This window comes from Oncorhynchus nerka, linkage group LG22 (assembly GCF_034236695.1).
Source record: "Oncorhynchus nerka isolate Pitt River linkage group LG22, Oner_Uvic_2.0, whole genome shotgun sequence".
Lineage (NCBI taxonomy): Eukaryota > Metazoa > Chordata > Actinopteri > Salmoniformes > Salmonidae > Oncorhynchus > Oncorhynchus nerka.
The window spans coordinates 88,093,650-88,107,046 of record NC_088417.1 but is presented as its reverse complement, the minus strand read 5'-3'; the positions used below and the strand labels follow the sequence as shown (position 1 = coordinate 88,107,046).

Genomic DNA, 13,397 nt, shown 5'->3' with positions numbered 1-13,397 from the left:
AGGTGTTTGGCAGGTAGGAGCGAAGGACCCACATTCAAAAGTGTCACAAGTATGAAGACAAAGACAGTACAGTATGAAACTCTGATGAAATGTTCTGCTCGAGATGGGGGGCGTTCATGCTGTAACCAATGGGATGCTCGAGGGGGGTGTTCATGAAGGAACCAATGGGAACGCCCCGAATGCAGGCTGCGGTAGCACACTAACAGCGGGTAAGACTCCGTGAAAATGACAAACAGTGTATTGAAATGCGTCACGATGTAAACTTTGCATTAGACTGTAAACAGTGTCAGCAAAACGTTGCATGGATGAGGTAATGGTCAGTACTGCATTGTTATCAAAACATGTGTGTGTCCCCTATCAGTAACCACACACAGGAAAATTCAGCAGCCTCCCAAGAATATAATCAATCTGTTCAATTCTTCCTGTGTGATTGTGTCTGTTCAATGTGACAGAGATTAACAATTAATTTGACGTTCCTATGGTGAATGTGACTAGAGTGCCGACGTCACTTCCGTGCGCACAGCGTTCACGTTTGACAACAAGCTGCGTGTATTTCGGGAAGATATTTTACCCCCTATAATCGTCCAACGATGACTAAATTACAATATCTGAATGTGTATCTAACTGAGCGTTTGATGCAAGCTGCGGAGGAGATACTTGGAGTGGTCGGAGACACGATCTCCGAGTATCAGGAAGAAATAGCCCGGACAAAGAGAGAAAACCAATACCTAAAACAACACTTGATCACACCGGTCTTACCGGGTATGTAGCTAGCTAGATTACTTTACTGTACTTCTCATTTACACGAATTAGCTAGAAAAGTTACATTGTTTTCTACAATAGTTGACTCTGTGGGGCAGAAAGACGGTGGATGCCTAGCTCTCAAACTCGTAAGCAGCCAGAAGGCTTCTCCTATAGTTTCAGCCATTAGCTTCGCCCACGACTACCTCACGTGAACCAATCCGGACGCTGTTTTAACGTTGAGAAACTTCAATAAACATTGCTTTCGATACATATGGCTCTTATCTTTCATCAGCGCGAAATACCGGAGTTCCCACTCGTGCACTAGTGATGGGTCGTTCGCGAACGAACGGCTCTTTTTGGTGAACGTTGGGAATCGCGTCGGTGAAAGAGCCGTTTATTTGGCTCCCTGATTTGCATACTGCTAATACTGCTTTTTGAGCTTTAAAAAAAGATTATCTGCAAATAGGGTACAAAATCATTCTCCGAATATGGTAAATTGGAGACAGCGGAACAATTTGGTGCAGGATTTTTTGGGCCTAATTTAGATATGTTTCTACTTACAATTGCCAACATTTTGGTAGGCTATTTCGAGAGCTTGGGACAAAGTTCTGTCTGCATTTTTGTCAAAAAATGAGTTGACATAGCCTTGTTCTGTTCAATGATCTCTACCTATATAGTACTCGAAATACCCCAATCCATGTTGATAAGCTTAAAAGAATAAAATATAAAAATAGCTGACACCATTTAAACCAATGAGGGTTTGGAACTTTAAAGCCAATTATCTCAGAATCATCATCTTGCAGATATAACCTTATAGTCCCAAGCTCTTGATGTGTTAGTGAACTGTCTATAATTAGATACATGTAGCTTCTCTTCTGTCATTATATGTTGCCCTATAAGACTAAATAAACCCTTGCTCACCAGAATGTCATCAATTGATAGATTTAATGCTTCAATCTAGTTGACATTGGTAAAGTTCTCTTCTGCTTCTTTTGTAGAGCAAAGACGTTCAGGCACTGGTGAGAAAATGCAATAACTCAACAAAAAACGGGACAGGTTTTGTAACATTACTAAAATGACATCAGTTTGACCGGTTGTAAGGAAATGGAAAGCTATGAAAATGACCCAACATGTTTCTAATAAAATTTCAGTTTGGCTTGGATGCATGTCTTATGTGGTTGAAATATTAGCTTTCATGATGCTGATAAAGATAGCACCTCTACAGACTGCATTTACATTCTCTCAAGATGCTGAAATAAATCAATCATATTTCTCCACTCCTGTTCATTTCACATTTGGTGTATAATTTTACTGCAATTAATGCTTAATTCCGCAGGAGTTCATATTAAGGCTCTGTGAAAGGTTAGATCTACAGTCAGTGTCCAGATTTCAGTTTCCATTTAAAACATCTGATCAGTAGGCTACAGTTCCCTTGATGTGCCCGTCTTGTGACTTCAAATTTATAGCGCCTCACAATGATCACACATAAGATAGCAGTGCTGGCTATCATCCTCTTTTACCACTTCACCAAATCTTTCATTACTTTTCTTGCCCTGCCTTCTCGTTATTTTTAACTCTTAATTTTACAGCTTTTCTCTTATTGAATTCAACTCAGACATTGTCTTTTTATCCTCCGTGTATCAACTAACTTTTTCTGCCCCTTCACAAAAAACGTTTGGTTGATTGGCGTGTAGGCTATTTTGCACAGAAGCTTATAGGCTCATGTACTAATGCTAGAAACTCTAAAAAGAATGAAAGAAAAACTTCAATGTACAATAATAAATTGTACAAAAATGTTATTTTTTTAATGTATAGTTTTCTCTTCATTCAACCAAGCCTATCCTTCATCCACACAATATTGCATGACCCTAAACCCGCCTACACCGCAAATATATCAGCGTGGACAGCTGGTTATGAACTAACCCCCACATCACTACAATAAACCCATCAACTTCAGGACACACTTGTGACTTGAATGATGGAATTCCTGTTCCACTTTTTAAAATAATAAAACATGCATGAAATTCAAAAGAATATATCCCCCTGTTGTTTAACAAGATATAGTGCATTTGGAAAGTATTCAGACCCCTTGACTTTTTTCAAATTTTTGTTATGTTAAAGCCTTATTCTAAAATTGATTAAATTGTTTTTTTTTCTCATCAATCTACACACAATACCCCATAATGACAAAGCAAAAACAGGTTTTTAGAAATGTTTGCACACACACAAAAAAAATGGAAATATCACATTTACATAAGTATTCAGACCCTTTGGCAGCAATTACAGCCTTCAGTCTTCTTGGGTATGACGCTACAAGCTTGACACACCTGTTTTTTGGAGTTTCTCCCATTCTTTTTTGCAGACCCTGTCAGGTTGGATGGAGAGCGTCGATGCACAGCTATTTTCAAGTCTCCAGAGATGTTTGACCAGAGTCTGGCCTCTGGCTGCTCAAGGACATTCAGAGACTTGTCACGAAGCCACTAATGCTTTGTCTTGGCTGTGGCCTTAGGATCATTGTCCTGTTTGAAGGTGAACCTTCACCCCGGTTTGAGGTCCTGAGTGCTCTGGTGCAGGTTTTCATCAAGGATCTCTATGTACTCTGCTCCGTAGGGATGGTGCCAGGTTTCCTTCAGGCCAAATAGTTCAATTTTGTCTACATCAGACCACAGAATCTTGTTTCTCATGGTCTGAGAGTCTTTAGGTGCCTTTTGGCAAACCCCAAGCGGGCTCTCATGTGCCTTTTAGTGAGGAGTGGCTTTCGTCTGGCCACTCTACCATAAATGCCTGATTGGTGGAGTGCTGCAGTGATGGTTGTCCTTCTAGAAGGGTCTCCCATCCCCACAGAGGAACTCTGCAGCTCTGTCAGAGTGACCATCGGGTTCTTGGTCACCTCCCTGACCAAGGTCCTTCTACCCTGATTGCTCAGATTGGCTGGGCAGCCAGCTCTAGGAAGAGTCTTGGTGGTGTTCTTGTGCACCTTCAATTCTGCAGAAATGTTTTGGTGTCCTTCTCCAGATCTGTGCCTTGACACAATCCTGTCTCAGAGCTCTAAGGACAATTCCTTTGACCTCATGGCTTGGTTTTTGCTCTGACATGCACTGTCAACTGTGAGACCATATATAGACAGGTGTGTGCCTTTCCAAATCATGTCCAATCAATTGAATTTACCACAGGTGGACTCCAAGCAAGTTGTAGAAACATCTCAAGGATGATCAATGGAAACAGGATGCACCTGAGCTAAATTTTGGGTCTCATAACAAAGGGTCTGAATACTTAGATAAATAGGGTAAAAAAAAATGTTAAGCCTGTTTTTGCTTTGTCATTATGGGCTATTGTGTCTAAATTGAGGAAAAATACAATTTAATACATTTTCGATTTAGGCTGTAACGTCACAAAATGTGGACAAAGTCATGGTCTGAATACTTTCCAAATGCACTGTATCAATCAATCATTAATTAGTTAATGTCATTGCACAGCATACGAGTCATTCATGATTTTAAATGCAATCAAGCATTTTTGCTTTAACAAAATATAGCGTCCCTTGAATAATTATCATAAACAATAAATAAACCACTCCATTTCGGCAATTGCATTCATGAATGCGTGTGACTTTTTAGTCTTTGCTGTAATTAAGGCTTAATTTATTTTTTTATTTTTTTACATACTCTCTGGTACTCTTCAAATGTATTTACTGTTGTTTTCATTGTTTCTGAACGGTCAGAAAAATTACATTGTAATCTAACAGCACCTGTTTGACACATAATATGCACATAGCACTTGCTCCTTACCTTATTTTTATTTATCTCCAGTATTTTCCACAACTACTCAAATTTATTCCACACATCTGACTTCCCCTTTACCTCCTTAGCAACCAGTAAACATTCCCCCGTTTCGAGTTTGTCACCTCCTCTGCATCCATTTTGCTGTGATGTGTTACAGTGTTCAGAGTTTGTTATAACCAATTTATTGATGTGATTATGATATGCTATAGGTCAGGCCCTATAGGTCACGTGAATGTGATTTAAAAAATTCCGAACATCGATTGGTTTAAGAACTGAACTCTCGGTCGGCAAAGATTTTTTTTTTTTAAGTCGGGGACAACCCTACAATCGCGGGAAAACAGTTTGGAAAGCAAATGGCTATTGCTGTAAAGAGAAGATCATGAAAAGACTGTCTTTTAGTCATAAAAATTCTCAACTTAATTGAGCGAACAGTATAGCCTACCTTATTGGATAGTCTATAAGCTATATCAGATACGTTTCTTCTCCTTTCAACTGGAAAAATCTGGCCTTTTTATAAACACATGTCATGCCTTTCTACTACGCTTTATATGACTGGAGACATAGCAGAATAATTTTTTAAACAACAAAAGGTTCAGGGTAGCCTACTCTGCTAACAGCTTTGTCTGATTTCATATAATAGCCCTATTAAAAAGGGGAGAAACAAATACAATGACATCCATCTACCATAGAGGAGGAAATTATTGTCCAAAAATAAACATTCAAGTGGCACTAACCCAACAATGATAGAGTGAATGTGTGCGCTCATCGGGGATATGGCCAATGCTCTCCGATGGTGCCCTACTCTACGCGGTCAGCCATGCTTTTATTTTGATTATATTATGAGCTATAATTATGGCTATCCAATCTTTTCATCACATTAGGAATAGCAGGCTAACTAACATAAGTTTGCAAATGTGATGATGTATGGAATGCATTATTACAAAAGGCGCATTTTTAATGGTGACAATTAACTTCAAACTCACTGGCCGCCTATGCGCTGGTATAACACACTCAAATAATGCAGTGCCGTGGCTTGATCCAGGTGGTTATCGGAGGGTCTAATTAAATCCTACACCAGGGGTTCCCAAAATATTTTGGCCTGCGACCCCATTTTGATCAACACTTTTCCGCGACCACACAATGTATAAAAAAAAGAGTGATGTAATCAACGGCCAATATTTACCTTTTTAAATTGGGGATATGACAGTCTATTACAAATCAGTCTGACAGTACTCTTGATAGTATTTCAATTTGTCTGTTTCTTTCGCGACCTCTAGTTTGGGAAACGCTGCACTACACCCTCCATAAATTTCACTCCCTCAGCTTTGGTACACTTGTGTGTATGGCAGACGCACGCGTGAATGCCCAAAATGGATGGATGGGTGAGGGGAAGAGGTGACATGGGATTCAGCCAGAGACATAGCTATGTCATTCCCAGAACAAGCTAGCTAACTCACTCAATGGTGGTCTTGCTAATCAAGCGTCAACAGCTGTCATTGATGTAAATTGTCTTCTTTCCCACAGCTCCTCAGCCCATTGTCTCTTGGGTCTCAGAGCAGCAAACTCCCCCTGAGCAACAGCGCTGTGAGCAGGAGTGGAGCCCCAGTCTGGGCCAGAGGGACACAGAGCACACACAGATTAAAGAGGAACAGGGTGAACTCAGGACCCGTCAGGAGGTAGAGAAGATTCAAGGGCCGGAGGCTGATACCAAAGAAGACTCCATAATCATTCCTCCCTGTGTGAAAAGTGACTGTGATCAGGAGCCACCTCAGTCCACACATCTTCTCCAAACTGTGGAGAACAGAGAGAAGTACTCTCTACTGACCAACACAACTGGACAGATCAAAACAGAACCTGATGGAGAGGGCTATGGAGAATCACTATCAGAACCAACCAGTGACTCCCCTCAGTCTCAGCCCCTCTCTGCAGTAAATCCAGACTGTTCTAGAACACAGAGTGAGAACACTGAAAGTGTTCCGAGAGATCCAGAAAGGAGACCAGAGGAGGACACCCAGACACACTCATGTACTCAGTGTGGTGCCGTGTTCTGTGAGCTATCCCAACTGGAGGCACACATGCTATCCCACACAGAACCACACAGTGGTGACACTAGTCACAGGCAAATCCTCTGCACAGTCTGTTGGAAGTCATTCACCTCTACCAGTTACCTCAAGGTCCACCTGTGTTCTCACAATAAGGAGAAGCCCTTCCACTGTGGTGTGTGTGGCAAGAGTTTCAGCTACTCAGGCAGGTTCAGGGAGCATCAACGCATCCACACGGGAGAGAGACCGTACCGCTGCCACGTGTGTGCTAAACGCTTCAACCGGTCTGCCCATCTGAAGACCCACCTGAGGGTCCACACAGGGGAGAAACCCTACTCCTGTCCTATCTGTGGGAAAGGATTCAGTCAGTCCAGCCATATCAAGGGACACCTCAGAACTCACACCCGAGGGAGGTAGATGAAAGATGCCTTTTTTTTATTAGGATCGCCATTCTCCGACGCCAATGGCGACAGCTAGTCTTACTGGGGTCCAACACATAACGAAAAAGACATTACAGACAAAAGACTTTACACTTAAACATTAACATGTAGTGTGTGTGTGCACTCAGTTCCACATACATGTTAGTACATACACGCAACAAGTAGGTCAAACGGGGGAGAGGCGTTGTGCCGTGAGGTGTTGCTTTATTTGTTTTTTAAAACCAGGTTTGCTGTTCACTTTCCCTATATGAGATGGAAGGTTCCATGCAATCATGGCTCTGTATAATACTGTAAGTTTCCTTGAATTTGTTCTGGACCTGGCGACTGAAAATATGTCTGGTGGGGTAAATGCTGTGTGTAAGTTGATTATGCAAAGAATTTGTAATTTCGAACACATTGGTGTTTCTTTATAAAAACGAGAAGCCATGCAGTCAGTCTTTCCTCAACACTTAGCCAAGAGAGACTAGCATGCATATTATTGCTTAGGGGATGGTGGTGTCAAAAAGCAGAGCATCTTTTTACCACGGAGAGACCTCTCCCCATCTTTACAGCCATTGAATCAATATGTTTTGACCATGACAATTTACAATATTAAGATAACACCAAATAATTTAGTCTGCTCAACAGCCAAACCATTAATTACCAGATCCAGCTGAGGTCTAGAACTTACGGAATGATTTGTACCAAATACAATGCTCTTAGTTTTTGAGATTTTCAGGACGAGTTTATTACTGGCCTCCCATTCTAAAACTGACCAACTCCTTGTTTAGGGTTGCAGTGATTTCACTAGCTGTGGTTGCTGGCCCATATAGGGTTGAATCATCAGCAGACATGGACACAGGATTTGTTTAATGACAGTGGCAGGTCAGCTTTCCATCTAAGTTGTCAATGCCAGGAGGTTTGTCATTATTGATCGATAACAATTGTTCCGCCTCTTCCACACTAACTTTACAAAATTCAAACTTACAATGCTTTTCTGTCATTATTTTCTTTCAACTGTTCGTGGTTGGCATTTACTGCCTAGGTTTGCCCTCTTTGACAATGAAGTAATTATTAAAATAATTGGCAACATTAAATGGTTTTGTGTTGAATAAGCCATCTGATTTTATGGAAGATGGAGTTAAATTGTTTTATTTATTTAACCTTTATTTAACCAGAAAGGGCTCATTGAGATTTAAAATATATTTTTCCAGAGTGTCCTGGCCAAGATAGGCAGCACCAAGTCATTACAAAAATTACAGACAAACAACATGAAAGACTACAAGTAATCTAATAAAAACCATAGAATTCACAGGAGTGTCTTCCTGCCCATAATTTAATTTAAAGTACTCATGTTATTTTCCATCATTATTTTTATCATTGACCTTGTCTTCATAAGTTTCTTTTAAGTCATATAATTTGTCAAATCTCAATAAGAGATGTGCAGCCAGACTTACTAACCACTCCTTTTGCCCCATCTCTTTCAACCATTGTTCTTCAATTCCTCATCAAATCCTTAACAATTCTAACAGTCAGTTTCTTGACAGGTGGCATGTTTATCAATAATTGGAAGAAGCAATGTCATAAATTCCTTAAGTGCAGCATCTGGATGCTTCTTATCAATCACATCAGACCAACAAATATTTTTTACTTCTACATAAGTCACAGCTAAATATTTTGTATGACACTATTTTAGGCCCAGCTTTTGGAACCTTGTCTTTCCTGGATATAGCCACTATATTGAAATCACTGCATTCAATGGGTACGGATACAGTTTTAGAACAAAGTGCTACAGTATTAGTTCTACATGTGGATTATATAAACTTATCCAAAAAAAGAAACGTCCTCTCACTGTCAACTGCGTTTATTTTCAGCAAACTTAACGTGTAAATATTTGTATGAACATAAGATTCAACAACCGAGACAAACTGAACAAGTTCCACCGGCATGTGACTAACAAAAATGGAATAATGTGTCCCTGAACAAAGGGGCGGTCAAAATCAAAAGTAACAGTCAGTATCTGGTGTGGCCACCATCTGCATTAAGTACTGCAGTGTATCATCTCCTCATGGACTGCACCAGATTTGCCAGTACTTGCAGTGAGATGTTAACCCACTGAGGAGGGACCCTGGGCATCTTTCTTTTTGGTGTTTTTCAGAGTCAGTACAAAGGCCTCTTTTGTGTCCTAAGTTTTCATAACTGTGACCTTAATTGCCTATCGTCTGCAAGCTGTTACTGTCTTAACGACCAGTCAACAGGGAAACAGTGTTTAAACCCTTTACAATGAAGATCTGCGAAGTTATTTGGATTTTTACGAATTATCTTTGAAAGACAGGGTCCTGAAAAAGGGACATTTCTTTTTTTGCAGAGTTTGGTTCCTGTAGTGTAAACACCCTGGTAGGTTGATTGACCTGAACCAGATTACAGGCACTGGTTACAGTGAGAAGCTTCCTCCTTGAGCAAACAGCTTGATGGAAACAGTCAATATTCAGGTCCCCAAAAAAGTAGACCTCTGTTTATATTACATACACTATCAAGCATTTCACACATATTATCTAGATACTGACTGTTAGCACTTGGTGGCCTATTGCAACACCCTAAAAGAACAAGCTTTAGTTGAGATAGGTGAACCTGAAGCCACAACACTTCAATATCACTTTACATGAGATCTTCCCTAAGCATTAGAGGGATATGTTTTTGAATATGTATTTGTATTGCTTGTATTGCTGCTGCTTTATCAAAGGAATTAGCTGAGTGAGTCTCAGAAATGGCTAATACAGTGCATTCAGAAAGTATTCAGACCCCTTTCCTTTTTCCACATTTTGTTATGTTACAGCCTTATTCTAAAATGGATTACAAAAATATCAATCTACACACAACACCCCATAATGACAAAACAAAAACAGGTTTTTAGAAATGTTTGCAAATGTATTAAAAATGTACAAAATGTACATAAGTATTCAGACCCTTTGCTATGAGACTCGAAATTCAGCTCAGGTGCATCCTGTTTCCATTTATCATCCTCGACTCTCTAGTTAATTACATTTACATGATTTGCTCAATCAGGAAATATTAATTACGGAGAAAGGATTTTATAGAATAGCATGTCATATCACTTAATCCGGCATAGCCAATCCTGTTGACATTTATCATCCTTGAGATGTTTCTACAACTTGATTGGAGTCCACCTGTGGTAAATTCAGTTGATTGGACATGATTTGGAAAGGCACACACCTGTCTATATAAGGTCCCACAGTTGACAGTGCATGTCAGCAAAAACCAAGCCATGAGGTCGAGGGAATTGTTCCTAGAGCTCTGAGACAGGATTGTGTCGAGGCACATATATGGAGAAGGGTATCAAAACATGTCTGCAGCATTGAAGGTCCCCAAGGACAATGTGGCTTCCATCATTCTTAAATGGAAGAAGTTTGGAACCACCAAGACTCTTCCTAGAGTTGGCCACCTGGCTAAACTGAGTAATCAGGGGAGAAGGGCCTTGGTCAGGAAGGTGACCAAGAACCCGATGGTCACTCTGACAGAGCTCCAGGGTTCCTCTGTGGAGATGGGAGAACCTTCCAGAAGGGCAACCATCTCTGCCACACTCCACCAATCAGGCCTTTATGGTAGAGTGGCCAGACGGAAACCACTCCTCACTAAAAGCCCGCTTGGAGTTTGCCAAAAGGCACCTAAAAGGACTCAGAGCATGAGAAACAAGATCCTCTGGTCTGATGAAACCAAGATTGGAATCTTTGGCCTGAATGCCAAGTGTGTCTGGAGGAAACCTGGCACCATCCCAACGGTGAAGCATGATGGTGGAAGAATCATGCCGTGGGGATGTTTTTCAGTGGCACGGACTAGGAGACTAGTCAAGATTGAGGGAAAGATGAACAGAGCAAAGTACAGAGAGATCCTTGATGAAAACCTGCTCCTGAGCGCTCAGAACCTCAGACTGGGGTGAAGGTTCACCTTCCAACAGGACAACGACCCTACACACACAGCCAAGACAACGCAGGAGTGGGTTCGGGACAAGTCCCTGAATGTCTTTCAGTGTCCCAGCTAGAGCCCGGACTTGAACCCGACCGAACATCTCTGAAGAGACCTGAAAATAGCTGTGCAGTGACGCTCCCCATCCAACCTGACAGAGCTTAAGAGGATCTGCAGAGAAGAATGGGAGAAACTTTCCAAATACAGGTGTGCCAAGCTTGTGGCATCATACCAAGAAGACTCAAGGCTGTAATCGCTGCCAAAGGTGCTTCAACAAAGTTGAGTAAAGGATCTGAACACACAATTTGATATTTCCGTTTTTTCTTTTTAATAAATTTGCGAACATTTCTAAACCTGTCTTTGTTTTGTCATTGAGGGGTAGGTTGAGGGGGTGGGAACGATTTTAATTTTAGAATATGACTGTAACATAACAAATTGTGGAAAAAGTCAAGGGGTCTGAATACTTTCCGATTGCTTGGTAAGTGCTTGAAAATTCACAAAAAGTGACGTTAGCTGATTATCTCATAGAACAAAATGTACAAGATCTCCTTCTCCTTAGCCTGTATTTATCACAGACCTTATTATTTTGGCATTTCTCCTTTTCCTGGGTAGCTTATCAGAGATAGCCTTAGAGTGGAAAGAGCCCACGAGGGAATAGACAGAGCCTTCTGTTCTCAAAGCACCTAGCTTTTGGAAAGAGGAAGATAGACATACCTTCTCTTCAGTGCTACTAATTCTACATAGAATTGTAAGACTAGAGGACTATAGAATGTATGATGTTTTGCAGACTGTAACTAAGGAACCTCATTTCTGCATTGAGTTAAGAGAGCTGCTCTAATACAATGCTATGAAAAGACTTGAACGTATCCCCTCGTATCACTAGAGAAATATAATGTTAATTTGTTAGATTTGCCATTTTTTATTGTTGATGATTTCAATAGGAGCTTGTTGGTCTACTTGCAAATAAACAATATCTCTGTCATATTGATTAAGTAGGCCTATGTGTGGGAACATTTTATTTCTGAATGTCTGTTTCTGAAGAAAAACAATACTGTCACATCAGATCAATGTTCTAGTGATCAGTGGGACTGTTACAGACAACCTATCCTCACCAATGTTGTTGTAAAACCATATTTGAACACTAGATGGTATACTTTAATTATTTATCCTCCACAAAAGTGTTACACAAGCTAGGTTTCCACTCTATTGGCAACAGATTTTCTGCATAAACCTGTGTGCGTTTTCCCACCAGATGTGTTCCCATCAAATTGACTTGTGCATAAAAGGCTGTATGTGATGACAGTGCACATGAAAATATTCACATATACCAAATAAAAAAACAGTTCAATGGTTTGCATCGCATTTAACTATGATTATTATAATGTCAATATTTGCGCATAAAATAATTAACGCCATTTCTCGCTAAATTAATTTGACTGATTTTACATTTTGAATGGAAACCTAGTTATAGTTGAATATGATTGCCCTCACAGGTCCTGCCAAGCAACAGCCTTATATCCAGAAACCCAACTATTGGTAAGTTTATACGTACAAACATAAAATCTATGATGACTATATAGCAAAAAAAAACTTCCCACTAGAGCTCACCAGCTTGTAGTCCTAAAAACAGGAAATGAGTTACCTGTGGTTTATTCAGCCATTCCTATAGGGGAAATGAATGGGGAAAGAATAGAGTTTTGGGATAAACACCGAAAATAAGGTCAGGGTAACACAAGCTTCGATCTTAAATATTTTGTTCTATGAGATAATATCAGTCAGTTAACATGACCTTCATGAATTGAAGCATTTGTGCTTGTTTTGATTACATACAGTGAAATTCAGAAAGTATTCAGACCCCTTGACTTTTTCCACATTTTGTTACGTTACTTACAGCTTCATTCTAAAATTGATTAAATAGTTGTTTTCCTCAATCTACACACAATTGTTGCATATGTATAGCAGGGCTGAGAGGGAGTTTGGAGTTTAGCCAGAGTGAAATTCTCAAGGCACTCACAGCCAAGTTAAAAATCCACGATTCCAACATGGATTGTCTACTCAGGAAAAACATGAAGGAGTCACTACTAGACATACAAAGTCATAGCATGTGTGAAAATCATTTTTTTTCTGGGATTCCTGAGGATGCATTCCAAAAACTCAGAGGGCGCGATCAGAGAATTCATGCAATCGGCCTTGAAACTTCCTATAGAGACTGTAAACAAGGTGGCTTTCCACCGAGTACTCAGACATGGAGCTCAGAGCGACAAGACCACGGGTCCCCGACCGACCATTGCAAAATTTGAACAATATCAACAAAAGGAGCTGATCAAAAGTAGGGGAAGGGAGCTTAAAGGGACCAAATTTGGTCTCAATTTCCAAGGAAGATAAACGAACGTCGTAAGAGACCGTATCCGGTACAAAGGCAACAG

General features: G+C 40.4%; 1 protein-coding gene across 1 annotated transcript; it reads left to right on the top strand.

The window, feature by feature from the left end:
• The first annotated feature begins 509 nt into the window (after positions 1-509).
• LOC115105951 (zinc finger and SCAN domain-containing protein 2-like) lies at positions 510-11,968 on the top strand. Its single transcript, XM_029628483.2, has 2 exons — positions 510-762; positions 6,051-11,968. Exons 1-2 carry the CDS (start codon positions 591-593, stop codon positions 6,983-6,985), a joined length of 1,107 nt encoding a protein of 368 aa, XP_029484343.1. The 5' UTR covers positions 510-590; the 3' UTR covers positions 6,986-11,968.
• Positions 11,969-13,397: the final 1,429 nt, after the last annotated feature.